Source organism: Ambystoma mexicanum, chromosome 9 (assembly GCF_040938575.1).
Source record: "Ambystoma mexicanum isolate Mex_15411 chromosome 9, UKY_AmexF1_1, whole genome shotgun sequence".
NCBI lineage: Eukaryota > Metazoa > Chordata > Amphibia > Caudata > Ambystomatidae > Ambystoma > Ambystoma mexicanum.
Window position 1 is genome coordinate 1004169142 of NC_090931.1, and position 21518 is coordinate 1004190659.

The 21518-nt window shown below is 41.5% G+C and overlaps 1 protein-coding gene across 1 annotated transcript in view; it reads left to right on the forward strand.

Moving 5' to 3' along the window:
• Positions 1-21518, forward strand: part of ABCB11 (ATP binding cassette subfamily B member 11) — a 329082-nt gene that overhangs the window by 189859 nt on the left and 117705 nt on the right. Inside the window, exons 13-14 of the mRNA XM_069616256.1 lie at positions 10139-10249; positions 19841-19966. Of these exons, the coding sequence (XP_069472357.1) occupies positions 10139-10249; positions 19841-19966 (237 nt within the window). The remainder of the gene's footprint in view (positions 1-10138; positions 10250-19840; positions 19967-21518) is intronic.

Sequence of the window (21518 nt, forward strand, 5' to 3'; positions counted from 1 at the left end):
CACACAATACCTTGGGGATAACCATTCCCACGAGGTAAGAAGCTTTTGCGTTATCATTATTCTAATGAGATTGTTAGCCTTCTTTCAAATTATGTGGTTAGCAGTACCTTTGAAGAGTTATCCCTTTATCCTAAGAATTCACATTATTTCATGATACTTAAGTGGAAGTGTACACCATTATAGTGCCTCATTATTCACAGGACAATTTGGGGAAGATTATTGATCGACCACTAATAGTAAATAGTTAATCCAACCTACTATCTATTGAGACTCTGCCATTTTTACATTTTAGGAACATTTAATTGCAGACTGGAATATCAATGGGAGAATGAATATGAACCCACAGGGTTGATCTAAAAGAATGGATATTTGTAAGACTTATGTAACCCGTTGGGATATACAATGCCTTGATATTTGAGTATAGATTAACATCGTTCACACATTTACCCACAGATCTTTTCTGCTCCGATTAAGTGGCAGAACATTGTCACAGGGAAGATTGCCCCAGCTTCGACATTTATATCGAACTTTTAAGACAAGAGGTGACTGATCAAGCCTACTTTATACTATTGAGGTTTACGAAAGTGTTTTTGAGCATTAGACTACTTTAATTAACTATAAATAATTGTCTCTTTATGATTACTTTCAGAACCTGTAAATATTTGATACCCCGATGAAGAGAATTGTTTATCGAAATGCGTTGGGTTCAGCTGTTTCTGTTTGAAAATTAAGAACATTTTGTTTGGCAATGAGTTGGAAGTTTAACAAGTTTTTCATTATAAAAATTGGATGACATTTTATTAGATACTATCATCACTAATGAAATTACTCATATCACCATTGAATCTTTTCAGTATCATTTGGTTTTATTAGTCCACAGATAGTGTGCAAGGGATGGGATTCCCCAATGTTGGGAACTTTTTCTCCTTTGTATGTGGTAACAGGGTCCATGTGCCAGGACCTTGTTTTCACCTCTGCACCTTGACTTAGTCTCTTTACTCAGATCTTTGATACAACCCCACTGCTCTATTTACATGCATTCTTCAGAGAGAGGTGTGCCCTGTGTCTAACCTGTGCCCCTCTCCAGCAAATCTATCGTCACATGGGATTGGGTGTTGAGTGGTAGTCCACCTCTGGCTGTCCTTACACAAGTTAGTTCACTGGCTCTCGCATGTCAAGTGGCTGGCCTGGCCCGTCCCCAATTACCTTATACTCTACAATGTTGCAGTGTGAAGGTCTTGTTATTGGTTCTTGCCCATTGCTACCCATCCTTATGGTTCTGGACTGTGATTGGCTAGAGCTGGGTTCCCCAGGCCTGGGCTTTCAAATGGTTCTCAGCTCGAGGTGTACCTTCTCAAGGTAATAAGTATAAATATGTGTCTGCGTTTTAACTTGTGTGCACCACCAAAGACTACGAGAGTGCTCGTTCTCATCATGCAACACCAGTCTCCTGAAGTAACTTCTTTGTTGCAAGCCTTTGTCTGGCTGCTTGAGAGTGTTCTTCATTCCCAGCTGCTGGTTTCGCTTCATCAATTGCTTGGCCAGTCACGCGTGCAGAGACCATGTTTTTGAGCTCTGCAGCTCTGAATTAGTCTGAATTTATGAGGAATTATTTGTATGTCCTATGGCTGATGTTACTGTAGTTCAGCGAATAAAGTCATTGGAATCTATGTAGCCTTAGCAGCCATCCCTGTCTCACACATTTACTCCTCTGCATCCTGAATTTGCTCGGCTCAGCTCCTGCCGGGGGTCTTGGACTGTGGTGATTTTCCTAAACCATTGCATGTTCATGTTATTCTATAGTTCTCCATATGCTAGGAATACATTGAATCTGTCAGGTCCAATAGGTGCTCCTGCAGTTCCGGTTATTTGCCTGTAGGCATCTGCAAGCATGTCCAGGATCTCTTGCTTCTTGCGGTTTCTGCGTTGCTGCGGTTAAGCTAATGACAAAATTATAAACCAAAGGCAGTATGTATATGTATCCATCTTCTAACTTATAGAACTGTTCCGGATATGTTGTTCATGTATTTTGGTGCATGAGTGTGTCCCGATGTGCGGATGGCATGTGTGCTTCGTGTCTAACGCTGCTATGTCATGGTGTATCTAATGGCATTACAACACAGCTTCTTTGTGCTTTATTCAAGACTGTCGATTGCAGTCTCCTTAGTTGCATCCTGAGGCTTCCCGTCCACTCTAGGTAATGTTTGCACTGCTCCTGGGCTGCATTGTTGGCAGAGTGGGTACCTTCCTGCATACTGGTCTGCCGTGGAGCACTAGGAATCAGTCCAAAATGGTATGGCCGATCGTGGTTTTTGCGATTCTTCTTCCGGGCCATCTGTCTTGTTGGAGGGTGAGCTGGGGTAGGATACGACCATCCCTCTTCAGTCCCCCCTCTGGTCGCCTTGTCAACCACATCTAAAATGTCCAATTCTTCTCTCTGGGTCGCCATATCTTTGTTATCCGTCCATAAAGGTTTACATGGTCATCGAAAGACCAGTACATGTAACAGCACATTGCTGCACCAGATCCATTTTCCTTCATAGGTGTGGGATCACAGGGGTTGTACACTTTTATTGTCCCTGCTGGGAATAAGTCACACTGTGCAATTTCCTCCCTTAGTCAGTCTTGTTCCTTCACAATGTCATCCCTCCTTCCCTCTATATTCACGTCCGTTAGTATCTGCATCCCAACTGCCTCTTCTGCTGTCTTCTGGCACCTTGCAATGTATATCTTGATCCCAAATGCTGATGCTGTTCCTAATATTAGTACTCCTGCTATCACTTTCAGCCCATAAGACAGCCATGATGGCATCCAGGACCATAGATATGCCAATCAGCTCTTGTCTTTTTTCTGTCCCACGAGCTTCATCTTCATCTTTGCATGCATGTGTGCCAACTGTGCAAATGCATCTGAGAGAGTTCCATTATCTTCATCATTAGCTGGTATGAGCATGCAACATGATCTTGGTGCAAATTCCTCCTTCCATCGCTGTGTGGAGATCCAGAATGTATCTATTCTGGAGTGCCACCAACCTAATTACTCTGAGCTCTTCTTTTATGGCGTTGAACCAGTTTACTGTTGAGTTGATTGTTACCATGGAACCCGTAGGCCCTTTTAAGTGAGGTAGCACTCTATGGGATAGATGGGGATGCAGAAGTTGGCAAATCTTTAGCTGTTTTATTAACAATTATCTAAAACAGGGAGTACAATGGACATCAACCGACGTCTCACAGCATATCTCTCAAATAATTTAAAAAAATAATTTAAAAAAAACATTCTTTTATAGCAAAAACTCATCATACGTGACATCATACTACGTGGTAAATAAGAAAACATACTAGGGGTCGGGATTGGCTTAAGGGGATCATCTAAGTATACTTTCTATGTAGGGACAGGGTGTGATTGGGTCTCCAAGGTCAGGTGGACAGCTATGCCCGCCCCTAGTGCAAGTCATCTTCACAGTTATAAAATACACAGCTTTTCATTGGCTTTCAAACTTTAGGGTTCTTTGCTAATTGGCCTCTACAATTGGTTGGCACGCTTGTACCCTTCTGTAATATTCCACTTGCAAGCAGCACGCAAGCTGGTACCCCAGCGGCTGGAGGGTTGGACTGGACCATACCTCCCCACCCAATTAGCCCATCAACCAACATCACTCCTGCTGTCTGCCATTCAATTAGTCTTTAAACTTGGCTTTGCAAGTATCACTGCACCTGAGAATAGACGGGAGTGTGAGCATGGTCTTATCTTCAAGTCTCGGTGTATCTTGCCCAAAGTCTATTTTCATCATGACCATGTGACAAGAGGCCGTGTTTTGAGCTCCTTCTTCACATTTTAAACCTAGCACTTCTAGTGTTTTTCCATTACACCTCAACAGGAGCTCTCCTCACTTCTCACATTCATTGTATCTTCTCAAATAGATAACCAGTTTCTTGACACTGTGCCAGAAAACTTTTCTCAAATCTTCCCTTGTTGGCAGCTATTTTCTTCAATTGCGACGCACTTTCAGCCCTTCTGTTCATGGGGTCCTAGTTTGCTAAAATACATTGTGGAACATCCAGATTCTATACACATATATATATATATATATATATATATAATGGTAGCACCGCCTGCAATCTATTAGCTATGTATAGCCAGCCTTATTATTACTTAGTCTACTTGCGTTTCAGCATCTGTACAATTATAAAACGGCTTGTATTTTATTCAGTGCTTTCCGCACATGCAATATTCATTCCGCACATGAAATGTTGTTCAATTCTTTACCTTGCCATCAGATTCTATTCTACTCTCCTTGGATGTCCTTTTCCCACCTCTTTCATGTGTTGATACCACATGTTATTCCCCAAATGTGCTGTACTGTCTAGATAATGATTTAACTCATAATCATCTTCTCTGGTGCTTCTCCTGTGTCTCCCTCTTGCAAGGAGGGTACATGCATAATGCTCATTAAGTACATCAATAAAAGTCCTTCATACAGGGGGGAATCTTAGGTGCACCTGTCATAGAAATGTGTGACCTTATATGTGTCACTGGGGTAGGGATAATCACAAATGACCTTGGTCTCTTTGCAACAGGTAATTCTGCAGAAGTCACTGGAGTGGGAAGAATCAAAGGGACTTCTACCTTACTTGGGCCACTGAATTAGACAGTATGGATTAGCAAAATCAGAAAAACAATAATTAATGCTGAGCATGCATATTTTATGCAACAATACATTAATCCCCACCATTTGTGATTCTCCACACTTTGTTTATTTCTATCCCTTTCTAAACTGTACCACTTCCAATATTCCTCATTGTGCCTGTGTACTGCTTTAAGGAAGGACAAAAAAAAACGTTTTAATCAGGCAACTCTGTTAGATGGGCAGGTAACTGCAGGATCTGTTCAACTATTGCCATAAGCAGCTACCTGATTGCAGGGCCATTTTGAAGCGTCGAGATGGTTTCTTAGATGGCTTTTGGGTGCGGTGTGGAATATCTGAATTTTGTACGTTTAGACGTTTGTCGGCTATTTTACTTTGGAGTGTGGCTATTTTGTTGGTTAGAGCATTTTGAATGTCCGTACACCAGAGTTTGTCCTTATGGCAAGGATCCTTTGGGTGAATGGGCATCTCCATTTCTCTGGGGATAACGAAGAGCTCTTTGGTACTAGAGCTGGCTTGGTTAATTCTGTTATTATACGTCTCACGTTTGGTTCGAAGTATCTCTTCTTTGTATTTTACAAAGAAATTCATCAGGTTAGTTTTATTTTCTGCAGGAGTGTGGTTCCATATGGTTTCCAATTTTCGTTTTTCGCCGTGTAAGGTTTTTAACTGCGGCGTGAACCATGAATTCAGGTGGGCTCTTGGTTTGCCTTTGCGCATTGTAAGTGGGGCGATGATGTCCAAGGCTTTAGTCATAGCAGAATTGAAGGTATCTACTAGCATGTTTGGGTAGGTGATGCCCTCTAAGGAGTTCAGGATAGGGATCACGTGTGGCAGGATGGTAAAATGCCTTTCTCAGCTTGACATTTCAATCAGTAGTACATCATCTACTCCTTTAAATATTTCGAGACAAAGACATGCCACTGCCCACCACCTCTTGCTTCCATTTTATCTTCCAGACTTCATCCACCTTTCTTAAGGGCTGAATGCAATGATTCAATGCTATTTTCAGAATATTTGCCACCGGCTGTGCAGTCCGGGTCTTTCACTCCTCTGTCCATATGCTTCCCTATAGCCTTGTACTGTGCTGCCCTTATCCTGATGTCAGTAGTAGACATAGGAAGTGGTACATTAGCAAGCTTCTGGAACTGATCTTTCACTTTCCATTCTGCGTACTCGCAGAACTACCTCAGCGCTCTGACGTGCTCTGCAACCTCGGCAGATCCTGTCTGCAATTGTGCTTTTACTTTACAGCCGCTCAGGGTGATACCCGATCTGGTAAAGAGTTGTTCACGCCAATACCAGAACAAGACTTTATCACTTTGGTGGTTTTCTTTGAATTCCACAGGCCAGACTTCGCCCTGAAGAAGGACCTACTGTGGTCCGAAATGCAATGGCCATTGAAGTTTGCCTGTCCATGTATTACATTTTTTTTTCTCCAACTATGATTCATTACATTTACCATTTAAAAAAAAGAAAGTTTGACAGTGAAAGATTTTATCTGCACTATTGTAATATTCTCATGAACTCGATTAGTGATTCCCACTATTCAGCAGTGCGCAGTCAGCACTGTGGGCATACACGCTCAGTCTTTGTTTATCAGACATAGGAAGTGATGTCACAAACCTCTTCCGCGATATCTTCACAAGAAGTGACATCACAGATGCTGAAGAAATTACAAGAAGTGAGTAAACATTGATACTGTAAATTTAAAAAAAGTTAATAGCAATTATGATCTTACACCAGCAGATAAGGTACAATCCCTGGCGACATGTAAAGTATGCTCCTGCCATCTGTTACTGTGTCACAGAATGCCAGTCCATGAAATAGTTCCTTTCTGATTCCTGCAGAACGCGGGTGGTGCACACATTCCTCCAGTTCTCTACTCCAATGGGCACTTATGGTGTAGGCTCTACCATCTGAAAGCTAGGAGTGTGAAGGTTTGCATTGTTGATATCCAATTGCCCCATAACAGGCCACCATATATCCCAAACAGGGGAATATACACTATACAAACTTTAATGAACAACTATCTCTTTTTGTCGGAACTGTATGATTATACATTGTCTGTTAAGAACATTTCCAGCTGAATCAAAAGAAGAGGCAGCTGTTAATGTACCTTATACCCCGATTCAACTTTGCTGTGTCTCAAGCCCCGGGACACATCACAGGCGAGGGGCAGTGACATGAACATGGACGTTTCAATTTGAATTAATTATGTCTTCTTTCAAGCAAGTAAAGCAGAGATCTGGTCCACACATGTATGCCTGATCTACATGCAAATGGCCGAGTAGAAAGGTACAGCGATGTTGAAACACAGTTACTTTCATGTTTTTACCATGCCGCTGACTGCCAGTACACAGACATTGGGCCTCATTACACGGATGGCGGAGAACCATGGCGTTATTAACGCCATGGTTCATGCCGGTAAAATACCAGCACCGCCTTGGCGGAAAGGGGAATTACCGCCCCATTCCAAGGTTGGCGGGGCGGTAATTCCCCCTTCCACCATTGCCCTTCCCCATTCCCATTTTTGGCCCATAGGGCTCAATGGGAATGGGGAAGGTGCTAATTACCGTACCGCAAATTGCGGTACCGTAATTAGCTCCCTGGGTGCCTTTGCGGGTTGGTTTTTAACGCCTGCAAAAAGCAGGCGTTAAATCCCCCAACCCGCAAAGGCACCTCGTAGTAAGGTGGTAAGGATTAAGGATTTACTGGTACGGTATTTTACCGGTACCGGTAAATCCTTACCGCCATCCGTGTAATGCGGCCCATTATCTTTGCTAACTACAAGTGTACTCTGATATATTGCTTCTTTCAGATACACTAACATGACCAAAAGTAAAATTGTAGGCCTCTTGCCAGACCCACCTATCAGATCATAATCAGCATTCACTCTTCATCTGGAATACGATTGAACAAATGATATCTACATTCCTGACATAGACAATGTATTGCATATGGTTTCGATGTTGCGTTGCAGCAAAAATAGTACCAAGCAGTCCCATTGAGGAGTAGCTTATGCATTCAGCAAAGAAAGTACCCCCAACCAACAGGCACAACATGCTGGCACTGGATTAACATGCCGGTTGAAGAAATACGATCACATATCTTAGACCTACACTGCACTGGCTATAACTCTCAGATTGAATCCTATTGAAGGCAGCGATTTCACATATAATAACATAAATACCATACTGCAGACTCCCTCTCGTGATAGGCGAATCCTTATATCCTAGAAAGGCCTCTCCTCTTTGCCTAGCAGAGTCTAGCAGTGCATCCTATGTTCAATTAGCACCTAGGAGGTGAACGGAAATCAATTAGATGGTTTAGAATGTGGGAATTTACTGGAGGTATTGGCCAACCATCTTGGTGCAACTCTGTTTCACTTTTCTTTCTCACATGCACCTTTGTTGTCTGCTGTTTGCTGATCTGGCTTCCTCGATGGAGTTCCCTAGTTCCTTGAGTGTGAGGAAGCACACAGTGCTCCTGTGCATTCCTTTTGGGGCACAGTCCGCTTTCTACTGATGCCAAATAGCATTAGCATTATCCCATTTAAAAATGCTTTGTGAACCAGGCCCATGGAAGCCAGGAGGAGACTATAGAACCTTTAACGGAGCCAGAGCCAGTCTTAATTTGTGGGGGTGTTTGCCAGGGCCCAGTCTGCCACACATTTTTGAGCCCCGGCTCTTATTCTCTCAGACTCACATGAATTATGAAGTGGTGATAGTCAGTGCATCCATCAACCATAATGAGCAGGTGCGAGCTGTAGTCTAACCACAAATATGTCGACACTGTCAGGAGCATCTATGGGTGGTGGCAGCAGTGGTGGGGAACAGCCAAACCGCAATGTCACAGGGACTCTAGAAAATATTTGGGCCCTGGCACTTATTTCTTTTACAACTAAGAGAGAGCATACTAAAGAGCCTGTGGAAGATACTCACTTTGATCTGCCCTTTACATCGGTTTCCAGGTCAAGAACGGCAGAACAGCCTGTGGCTATGAGATTATATTGTATAGCACTGCACATGTGCTGCTTGATACTGGAAGGAATCCTAGCAGCTCTCAACTTCTCAAAGTTTAGACATATGTAAAGCAATAGTAGTTTGGTGGCTAGATGACATCTTGTACAATACCTCGAGACATAATGAAGTAAAGTGTGCTGTGTATGCTTTAATATTCTGTGAGACAGTTGATCAATCACGTGTATGGACATTTCTTCAACTATCTAGTCTGAAGTTATAGTTTAAGGGATGGCAATCGACGGTGTCCCCTTTCATGCCATTGCCAAATATTAAACCCAATTCTGGCTGCTTTTTGTTCAGTGCCATGTCTTTCACTGCTTATTGATTTAGAACTGCGTGCCCCTGGGCATGGTGGTGAACAACGCTGGGCAGAAGGAGAGATGATTTAAGTACAGTAAGAATTATTTTATTGTCTCTGGTTTTGTTCAAATACAGGCAAATATTTCAAACACATTTAATGCATACATAGTGAGCTGTGTATGGTAATGTAATGTAACTCGTCATTTGTATAGCACCTTTTCCTATTGGTATGTCCTCAAAGTGCTGTAGGTGAATGCCCTCGGACACGAAGTACAAGCAGTGGGAAAATTGGTCAGAGGAGTTAAAATGCATGTGTGCATTTTAGCCAATGCGTAGGTGGGCAGTGTGGCCAAGTCCCTACTAGTTACCCATATTGATCTGGCATGTGGATGGGTGCTTTGATCTAGTCTGGAGAGTATGCGAGAGCAGAAGTCTCAATATATGTCCAGCTAGACCACATTTTTGTTGTAGGGATAGTTGCATTCTAATGTTGTGCAATGTGTCTTGAAAAATGGTGTACGATTACAGGTGGGTGGCCTTGCCTTTGGCTATCTTCCAGGCGCATGGAGTCTGATACATACATGTGTGTTCTGGCTGGCCTCTTAGTGACATGAATTCTTTCCTACGGTCTGCTGGAGTGGCTATACTCTAATATGCAGCTACATTTAAAACAGTGGCATACTCAAATATCCAGCTAAATTCAAAACATTGGCTATACTCTAACATGCAGCTAAATTCTAAACAGTGGCTAACTCATATATCGAGCTAAATTCAAAACCGTGGCTATGCTCTAAAATGCAGCTAACTATAAAACATTGCCTATGTCCAATTGTATGATAATGAACTTATGAGAACTTTAAAATGTTTAATTTCAATGTTATATGTGTTACAATATATTTGTATATCTATTTTTAAAAATATATTTGTATATATTTAATGTCTTGAATATTTGTGGTGGTGTTTTCAGTTCTCATGTCTGATTGAATGTTTAATGTGAAAGCATATTTATAAATTGCAGGCTCCACAAACTCGCGTCCCATGATTCTTTTAGGCACTTCAGACTGAGCCAGAGGAGCCTGGCTCCTGTCTGAATGGGGGTATCGTTGTTGGAAGAATAGAAAAGAAAAATACCCATTTAGAATTCTAATATTTGTATTTCTCTCACCAGGAGCCAACCATTGACTGCATGTCAGAAGAAGGATACAAGCTGGATAAAGTGAAAGGCGAGATTGAATTCCATAATGTAACATTTAATTACCCATCAAGGCCGGAAGTAAAGGTAAATCATGTTTCCTGAAAGGGAGTATTTAAAATAATTTTCATTGATGGGTATTTCTTCCTTTGGTATAATATCATGTTTTCAGGTTTCTTTTCTAGTCCATGCACATGCAATATGTGAAGGAGTAGGTCAGGTGCCATTATCAGTGATGGGTTTCAATGTAATGTTATCACCACTTCTGATGAACACAGCACCTTTCACAGTGGTCAAGGCAACATTCAAATGGATATGCTTTTCATAGGCTAGGATAATACAAGAAGCCACTACATCGCCAAACTGGAAAAAATACATTTATGAAGAAGCAAACTAGAAAGCAAGCTTAGTTATGCTCAGACAAGTATTCTGGAATGACACACCACAGCACGGAGGGCCTCATTAACATACGAGCAAGCCTTTCAAAAATGGAATATCGTGCCATTTGTTCTTCAGAGGGCAATCGTTCAAAATTACAGAAGTATCCACAAGGATCTGTGTTTGATACCAAATGCTTGCCTGCTTCCTTAGTTGCAAAAGTAGGCACATGGGCAATTGGGGTATCTGTATGGATGATACCTAGTAGGTGGCACAAATATATTGTGTTCCCCAGGGGTGCACCTTATAAAAGGGACAGCAGGGACCAATCAAAATACAGGAGTTACAGACTGTTGCAGCTGTCAGGTTTGGTTAATGCCTAAAAGCCATGCCCTTACAATCCTCTCTTCCATAGCCCAGCAGCTGATGTCAACCACCAAGCAAAGCAAGGCAACATGCAAAAAAGGTGAGTAGGACAATTTTCCGCAGAATAAACATAAAATCCCCTGTCCGCCCCCTTTCAAATACCTGATGGATGGGACCAAGGAGAGGGAACCTATAAGGAGCACTGGGGATTCCTTCCAGAAGGGACGTGGATGCATAATGATGGTCAGGCCAGGAGTTAAGGGACACAGTTCAAGGGAGCGGTCTATAAGCATGCAAGAACCAAGACAGAACAATGGCAGTGCTGAATTAGCAGGGAATTATTCAAGTGTTTTTGGTTTTGGCAAATATTTGGTGGGCAAATTTGCAAAAAATGCCAAAACCATTGTTACAGAAGAGAGAGGGGTAGGGAGAGGGTTCAGGACAGGGTTTATCTGGTTGGCATAGCATGAATGGCACTGAGGCATGTAAGTATGCTGACACTATAGACAAGTGCATAGAATTAATCTTGACCCACAACTATTTTTCATTTGGTACTGATACTTATGTACAAAGGATGGGGACGTTCCTGGGTTCTCGAATTGCACTGCAGTATGCACATTTATTCATGGCACAAATAGATACTGAATTCCTTGTCACCTGTGATACATGTGCCACATCAATGGCACCCTCCTGATATGGACTGCTGGTGAATGGCATTACCCAAATTGACCTTTTACAATTGACCTTTTGTCCTAATCGACCTTATAATAGTGGTCCTAACTGACCTTCTGCACAATTGACCTTTACCTTTATTTTACTTTTTATATATATATATGTGTGGGCTGGGTTTGGGGTAATTCATAATATAATGGGTTTGGGTAGGGGTTTCAGGGTTTTTTGGATTGAATGGGGGCTGCGGGGGGTTTCCCCCCACATATGTGTCCTAATTCACCTTAATTTCATGATCAATTGTGAAAAGGTCAATTCTTCTGCAATCAATTGTGAAAGGTCAATTCGTATACAACCCTGGCGAACAGGACCTCATCACCTTCCAAAGAAGATTTAATGAATTCCATGCAACCATCAACCTCAAACTACCCTACTCCTACTCGACACCACCATAACAATAAAAGATGGCCAGCTACAGACCAAAATATACCACAAACCAACGACTCTGCCAGCTACTTGAAGAGTGACAGCTTCCACCCAGTGCACACAAAACATGCTACAATATTCAGCCAAGCATTGAGAAACAGTCCTATAAACTCAGAAACAAGGGACCGGGATGAAAACATCCAAAGTTTGAGATCAGACTTCATAAACCATGGATACAACCACAGAGTTCTGAACTGACATATTCACAGGGCAACACTGATCCCCTGGAGAAATTCCTTAGAATACATGGTGAAAGAGACGTAAACCTGGGTGCCACTGGTAGTCACATACAATCCAGAGTTGGAAACCCTCCTCAAGATTGCTAAGATTCTGCAACAAGATGAACGTCTGAGAGAAGTTTTCCCTGAGATGCCTCTACTTGCTTTCAGACAACCAGCCAATCTGAAGGGAATAATGGTCAGAAGAAAACTACACACAAATAGCACAGATTATGGAGCAGCGCCTTGCAGAAACAAAAGATGCCTAACATTCTCAGGTTGCAACATTTCAAACACAATCAAGATACCCACACGGGATAAGATTACAAGATTATGGGACATTTTACATTCCATTAAGCAATATTGTTTACTTTATTGAGTGCATGAAATGTCCCGGGTGTGGAACTATGTTGGGGAAACTAGTCAACCTCTACATAAATGCATGAACCTCCATCGTCAGAGTGTCAAGCAATGCACAAACGAGAGTCCATTAGAAAACTAATCATACCCTTGATGATCTTAAAATGTATGTACTTCGGGATCATTTGAGGAATGACAAAATCAGAAAGTGCTATGAATTCAAATGCATGCACATTTTCAGTATACTGGTGGGGGTTTGAACAGACATCGCGATTTCATGAGTCACTATACCAACAACAAACTTTCACTTTTTCCACCCATAGCCCTGCTCTTCAGTTATAATGCGCCTTGCCCCACTTAACATAGTGTACCAGTTAGACTTTGAAGATTGCAATATGTGGGGGGTGCGACATATAATACAGGCCTCTCTGACTAAACCTTCAAACCAGGTAGACAGACAAGTGCAGATAATGGGAAATGTCGAGGTGGGGCCATGTAAACTGTAATGCAGTCATTTTTTCAAAGCTTTCATTCCATCTCTGCCTGAGGAAGTAGAGGAATGCCATGAAAGCTTGCAAATGTGCAAAATAAACTATTATGTTAGCCTAATTAAGGTATCGACTTTGTTGTTTGGATCAACATTCTATTGAACCTTTGGCTAACATGATACAAGCAAGCTGAACTATATGTGTACATTTATTCAAGGACAAAACTTTAGTTGCAGGGATGTTAAGGTGAGAATGTAATGCAACAAAACCCCTGCAAATCAGCTAAAGCCACTTTAACGTCATACACCCTGTTGTGCAGCCTATAACCACAATGATAACATCACAGTTTAAAGTGGCCCCTCATTGTGTTAAACTATACAGTGGGCATGGCCATAAGTTGTTGCCACTGCCAATGGGCGGTAAATATTGTAATGAAATCAGTGATTCCATCAGTGATGTCATCCGTGATCTTATTCGATGATGTAATTAGTGATGCCATCGGTGATGTCACCAGTGATGTTGTCAGAAATGTCAAATGTGATGCCATCATTGTGGTTATATTGTAGTTCCATCACTAATAACATCATACATGACAAAAATGATTATTTACCTGAAGGCATCAAACATAAGATCACTCTAGGTGCTTGCACATATTTAGACCACTGTTAAGTTTGTACATATGTGATTTTAGCATTTTTGAAAAAGTTCATAACTATGAGTACTTTGTGAGAAATAGTCAACAGCTACACATGAATCATATTACTACCTGTGAAGCTTCCATTTGTAGTAGTTTGGTAAAAGGTGATATCTGAATTATAAGTATGAAGGAGTGAGAGGTAGACGAGACCCACTGCCCCCAGGAGTTGTATCCCACCATACAGGGTGAGATTAAAGGGAGCAGGATAATTAAATGTCAAGAGAGGACAGTCTTTATTGCAAGATGGTATATTCTTCAGTGTCATAGGCCACCCTAAGGTCAAGCAGAATGATGTCTGTGGGTCTGTTTCAGTCGTGGTTCATTAAGATGTCTTCTTTGGTGTCCAGAAGGGTTGTCTGTACTTCTTTCAGCGTGGAAATTGGATTGTTTGGCTTAGAGTAAGGCATACTTGGAACTATTACTGACTTTTCAACCAGTGTAGTTTCAAAAGGGAGCGTGAAGATAGGATGATAATGAACTGGATTGGTTGGGTCTGCTTCTTGTTTCTTTAACAGTGATTTGAGGCACTTTGCGACATGACCTATATCTAGGGTTCTCTTACATAATATTGTGAGGTATGTGACCAAGGAGGTCATGAGAGATTTTATCAAACGATTGGGGCAAAGCTCCTCTTGAGCTTTTAAGGGTTTTATTTTACTACCCAGTTTCAGCGTACCCTCTGGCATGAGTGGGCGGAACGATAAGAAGCATTAACCATGTGAGTGATGGGCAGGTGTGATCTGTTTGGTACAGGTGTCCTGTTTTTGTATGTTTCACTTGTGCAGTAAAGTCAATTTCACATTATCCACTTGTTCATGGGATGGGTCTGGAGTGACTGCATTGTGTGATGAGCTGCTTCGCTCTTTGAAAACGGCAATCAGTTATTTCTATTTGCTCATAGCAGCTTCTGTTCTTTGGTGGACAAAGGGTTCCTTTATGTCAATTAAAAATTTTATGGGTACCAAAATGTAATTTAGCATAACACTTTCGAACTTTCTCAAGGGCAATCATCATCATACATATACTGTGATATGGTTTATAGTCATTTTTTCGAATGCAAAAATGTCGAAAGTCATTTTTTCGAAAAAAAAAGTTGCATTTTTTTAACACGTGTTTTATTCGAAATGGGACCCCAAAATAAATATATAATAAAAAAAAAAACGGAATTCGACTTTTTTTTTTCGACATAATTTTTGGAAAAAAATTGTCATTCGACATTTTTTTTCGAAAAAATGACTGACCACCCTGTGATATATATTTGAAATACATTTCCTTTTCTTGAGAAGTACTTCAGCAATGGAGTGTGTCAGTCATTATGCTTCTAATTATATGTCAACTCAAGACTGTTAACATGCTTATTTAGCAATACATCTTACACCTGAGTTTCACAAAGCATGTGATCTTGTAAACAAAAAACGTGTGAGAAACGACAAAAAAGTGTAGATCCATGTATTTATATTCCAATGCTCCCACCATCTATAAAGTCAAACCTCAGTATAAATGAAGTCAAACATTTGCCTATATACACATATTTTTTGATGTTCATGGATTTCAATTGCCTTCATTAGTAAGAGCTATTTTTCCATTATTACTTCTTGTTATTTGAAATAGTTTATGCTGATTGGAATCTCATTAAGACGTTTTTATAAATGCTCCAGTGGTCGAAGTTTACAAAAATAAGTAGTGGAACTATGTTCCCTACTGGCCTGCCCCTGTTTCCCACAAACCCCTTCACCACACCCCCCCACGCACAATACAGACCCCCAAACACATGTCTGCTGTTTAAGGGATGTTTAGTGGATTGCACTAAATTGCACATTTTAACTTCTTCCTACACCTTTATTTTAAAATGAAACCATTCCGGAACGGTTTCTTTTTCAAATAAAAGTACAGGAACAGTAAAACGTAATTTAAAAAAAGTAGAGGAGCAGTGCTCCCAACCGTTCCTGCCCACTTTAACCACTGATGTGCTCCTGAAACGTCCTGGGTAGTAGGGTTTTGCAGTGGTGGAGGATGAACTTTCAAACAAATTTGGTGTAGATGAGCAAATCTAGTGAACAGTCACATTTGGTATGGCTTGTTAAGCATACACTGATGATGCTTAGGTTTCTCTGGTGCCGGATGGCACACACGCCAATCAATTTAGCTTGCAAGCTAGTTACTTGGCGGCAATAGAAGAGTTCATGAGCACCAATTGGCTACAGTGCAAAGCTGGAAAAGCTTAGAGGATCTACTTTGTGGTACTAGTGACTTTCACAATTATTTCCTTTCTGAATTCTTACCAAAAAATATTCTAGTGAAGAAGAAACTCGCGAATCTGGGTGTTATACTTGACTCCAGGATCACAATGACTGCTCAGGTTCAAGCCACTGCACCTTCTAAGAGGCGCATGTGGTTGGTACCCTAGTCATTTCATGTGAATTATATGCTGGGATTTCATTTGGGCTGATGCAGTGGTTACAAATTGCACAAAAGGCGTACAGTCAGACTTGTTGGTCGTACGCATGACCACATGTCCACTCTAAGGAGAAAATTGTACTGGCTTCTGTGTAGGCCCCCAATGATTTCAATCTACCGGGTCTGGTGCATAAAGGCCTGTATTGAGATGACCCTGGTCACTACAAACTGAAAATCAACCTGGTCTTGTGGTAGTCCTTACATTGGAAAAAGTCAGACTGAGACTCAAAGGGCTAGAATCTCTAAAAACGCAAATGAAAAATGTGCAGCAGAAGCACCTTTTTTGTGATTGGTTGAGAAATGCACAGACCTCCCAGTTGTCAAAGGAGATCTGCTCATTTCAGAAGTACTGAACAGCAACACAAAATATGCGTTGTCTAAACCCTTGCATACATTAGTGTTGGAAAAACGCTCCCGACATTAATGTATGACTGGCTTCCATCACCCACACCAGGAGCGCATCTCACACTGACAGGACCTTGGGCCTGTCACTGTGAGATGTAAAAAAGAAAAGCATTTCTACCCCTGTTTGGTGATAGAAATGCAAGTGTGGCAGCAGCGGTTCAAACCACTGCTGTTACACTTGAAAAAAAGCACTGTCAAAGCTAACAGTTTTGGCATTTGGATAGACATGGGAAAGACATTTTCCAGGCACAGCCCTAATAGTATTACTTGGCTGTAAGATGGAAACAGCTGTAACATGGTGTGATTAACTGGGCCTATAACTGCACTGCATGGCAAGTGCCTCCATGATGCATATTAGTCAAGCCAAAATGGTTATCTTTGTCAGTGGTTGTTTCTAACAGGAGGTGAGGGCAAGAAACAAATACAAATCTAGCTGTTCCCGGCATTACATATGCTGTTCTAGCATATCTTAAAGGTCAATATCAGTCAGTAATGTATAGGGTTATACCACTGATCACTTCCAGGAAGGGGCGTAGGTCCCTGTGACATAATGTATTAGCTGGAATTAAAGGTATGCGCAGTATAAGAACAGTATCTAAGTTCCATCGATCACATGGGCCTCTATGATGTGTCTTTGTAGATGCATAATTGTTAACCGTATTCCATTGAAGAGTGCCCGTGATGGCATAAGATTGCATAGCAGCACAATTACCACACCTACTTTCTGTTTTAGCTTTTGAGGAGGCATTCATCCAACAGCGCTTTGCTCTTTAGAGACTGAAACTTGTAGATTATGTAAAGGGTCTTGAACTTGATCCTTGCATCCAATGGGAGCCAGTGTAGGGATTTCAGCGCCGGAGAGATGCGGTCCCTGGGCTTGAGGCCAAGGATAAGTCTTGCGGTTCTCTTCTGGATCAGTTATATAGGATGGAGAGTAGAGGTAGGAGGATTGAGAAAGAGGCTGTTACAGTAATCCAGCCTAGACTTGACACCCTTACAGCAAACCCTCCTTTCCTACAGTGTCTATTACGTTCAGAGGTCATTTTCACTACAAATTTAGATCAGTAATGACAGCCTTTAAAATATTTGGTCACTCTTTTCTTTGCTCTATACACAATGTGTGGGTATCTGTGTCTCCCGTGATCCCAGACAACTTGGAAACTTCTTTCATTGCCTGAGCCATGTTGGAATTTCTAATTAAAGGACTGGTCAGATGATGATTAAAGGCTGAACAAAACTTTAATATTTTACTGGATTGTAAGAGCCTTTACTCTTTTAGCTCGGCTCCTTGGCAATATCCCTGAATTAGCTCCAGAATTGCATCCCACAACGGTAGAATCTCACTCCCAAGGAATGTTACCCTCTCAGCTCTGTGATTCTGCTACTGAGTGTCAAGTTAGCCATGTGATATCTTTTTTCGGTGTTGATCTAATTGCTGGAGAAGCACTGCAACATTCTAGGATCTTAAGATTCAAAAGCAGACACCTCAATACCGCAACTGTCCCCAACCCAAGCTTTGGCCGCAAGAATTCACACTCCTTTTCCATGCTTAACTGAATTATTTATTTTATTTATTTGCATTTTTAAAGCACTCACACTGCCCGCTGACATCGAGGCGCTGTTACAGGAATAGTTTTTTTTTTTTAGATGTGTAATTGGGGGTCTTTTTTTGTCTTAGTTGTGTATTTATAACACGCTTAAATACCAAGAGGTTTCTAAGCAAAGACCTGGGTATCGAACCTGTGTTGCTTTGTGTCGTTTTGCTTCCAAGGCCAACACATTGCCACTGAGCTATCCTCCTGGGACAATGGCTAATCGGATCTTGATATCAAGGCAAGGGTATAGTCTTCTGGCTCTTAATATTACAAGTCTTGTGTTGCTGTGGAGCATAATTGGGGCGCTGTCTCTGCCCAGGAAAGGAGAGCAAAATGTATTCAGACAACATGCCCTCCTAGACTTCCACGGGAGTGAAAATAGGTTTACCTTGAAATGCTGAGCATTGATCAGATCATTATCAGGTTTGCTATGTTGCCATGTTCCCTCTGTGAGGGGAAACACCTACTTCTGCTTAGAGCATCTGGAGTTTGCTCGGAATTTGAGTCTGAGCAGAGCAGCGTGGAACCCCATGTAGCACAAGGTATACATATTGCATCGTGAATTGATGTTAAGGCAGAACCTAATAGCCTTTTTCCATGTGCCCCTTTCATGGTTTGGCCAGTTACCTGACGATTGTGATTTCTGTGTCTTGCACATCTGCTTGACCGCACAGATGCTATTTCCAACCTTCTTAACCTTATGTAACCTCTTCTTCAAATCTCTGTGTGTTGGCTGCCCTGCCTCTTGACCACACTTGTGCCCTCTTTCACATAGCTTCTTATCCCAGCTCCCCTCATCGTTTACCTAGGTTCACTTCCCTCTCAAACCTCTGTCTCCTTTGCACCCTTTATCTCTTTGAAGCATATATAGTACGCATTCATGGCTATCAAAATCTGCAACACATCTACACCTACCCGCATCAAATGTTCTTATCTCTCATCCTATCTGTACGCTGTACAGCTCAATATGGAGACTTCCCTTTCCCTTCTCTCATTTCACATATGTCCTCATCCTAAATCCCCCCTTTTTCTCCTTGTACCACGGAAGACTCTGTACCTCACACATCTTCTAAATTGGAAAGGCTCCCACTGAATCTAGACTGTCTTCCCACCAAAACAGCCTGCCAGATGCACACATTGTGTCAATCATTAAAATATAAGTCACACACGAGCACATCAATCCAATCTTACCTCAGGATGCGGCATGCAATGTCTACCAGGGTTCCCTGTTAATAACCCATCAGCCTGCCTACAACCTTTCCTCCCCCTCTAGGAAAGCACTAAAGACAAAGGGATCTGCCTTCGTTTTTGCCGGACTTTTGCCGGATTTTTGCTGGCCATGTGAGGTTTTGATCAATTGATAATTGAGAAGTTCAGCTCCTTTTTGCATCTGAGAAGTGAGGGGTAATTCCCATCGTTTGTTTAATATCACAAATGTTATACTCACTTTTAAATATCATGGTTGTGCCAATTCATTCAAGATTGAATGAGTAGCTTGGATTAAAACAACAGCACACTTTTCAACACTGAGATGTCTAACTCCCAAATTCTTTTGTCAGATTTTAGATAATCTCAGCATGTTTATTAAGTCTGGGGAGACAACAGCTTTTGTTGGTCCAAGTGGAGCTGGGAAAAGCACTGCAGTACAACTTATTCAAAGGTTTTATGATCCCGGTGCAGGCATGGTAAGTAAGTCTTTACATTTACAATGTATATGTGTTATAATATATAACAAAGCACAATAGTTGAATGTGTCTTCTTCTTTTCTATTTTACAAAGTGTGTACGGCACTTTTGCAATGCTTTACATTTGAAGGGCAAACATTACAACCAGGTATTTCAAGGATATGTGTTTATCATTAGACCCACCTTTTGGTGGCACGTGCAAACCACTGTAGAGTTTATAGTCTCTGGTAATTGGACTATGTAACCTGAAGACCAAGTGACCCTCTACGTGGCTAGAAAAGATAGGATTCTAGCTCTATAAGCCTATCGTGCGTTTAAATGCTATTAATTGTAGTCAATGGGACATTTTTAGAACGAGCGAGGGCCTGAAGACAAAACAGCCCTGATTTACAAAGCGTTTTTGAAAGGACTTCCCATTCAAAAACGCTTTGTAAACCAGACCGACCATCTCTTAAGCTCCCTTTTGTTGAATGTGCAGTAGTACTGTGCCTATTACTCAATGCGATTCCATTGAGGGATCTTTCCTTCAAGATAAGAAGCAGTCTCACATGTAAATACTATCTAGAATGTTAAAGGACATTCAACATTTGTTTTCGAGCATTTTAGACCATCAAACTTTCATTAGAATGGAATAACTTGGCCTCTCTATTCACTATTCACAGTAAACGGGGAAATATGAAATATTTCATAAAAAACAACCTTCATAGGATAATTACAAACGCAATGGGTGGCAACGAAGTTTACAAATTAACACGCTTTCTCACTATTGCCACAAAAACAAAACTAATGTTTGCGAAGTTCAAGGCTTACTGAAGTCAACAGACACCTTCTAAATCTACCACCTGAAATGTCGTCGAAATCCATGCAGCCATCTGCCGGTAGGACAGTTCAGGGACAACGTGCTTGTCTTGGAAACAAGACAATTCAGAGCAACAAAGGTTGCTTTGAAACTGGCCTCTGGAATTAAGTGCGTTATAAAAGATGAATTCATTAATGTCATGTAGGTTCCAATCCAACAGAGCACTATGGTGGTTCTGATTGCCATTTAGAGCTCACTGTCATGGGCTGCCCCAATGCGATCTGATGCATAGCCATGGCAAGATGCTCCCATTAGAAGGCAACAAGTAATCACTGCCAAAAAGTCTGATGCTGAAGAGCCAGTGGAAGGACACGCTTCATAGAGTATCCTGATTCTATGAATGGCCTGCTTCATCTCTCTTCTAAATGCAATATATTGTGCCTCCTGCAGGTGATACTTAATAATAATAATAATTTGCATCTATATGGCGCTACGAATCCTCAGGCATCTGAGCGCTGCTTACCCACAGTGTGTGGGGCTCATTTATCAACCTCGGAAGGATGAAAGGCTGAGTTTAGGCCTGCTGGGATTTGAACCTGCATTGGCAGGCTCAGCACGGACCGTAAAGCGAGCGCTCTACTTGCAGTGCTCTCTGAGTGGCATATTTAATAATCAATATTAAAAAAGAAATTAGCCTGATTTAGGATCTCATTGCAATAAGGTAATGATGCAAGTTCAATACGATGGGTTTGA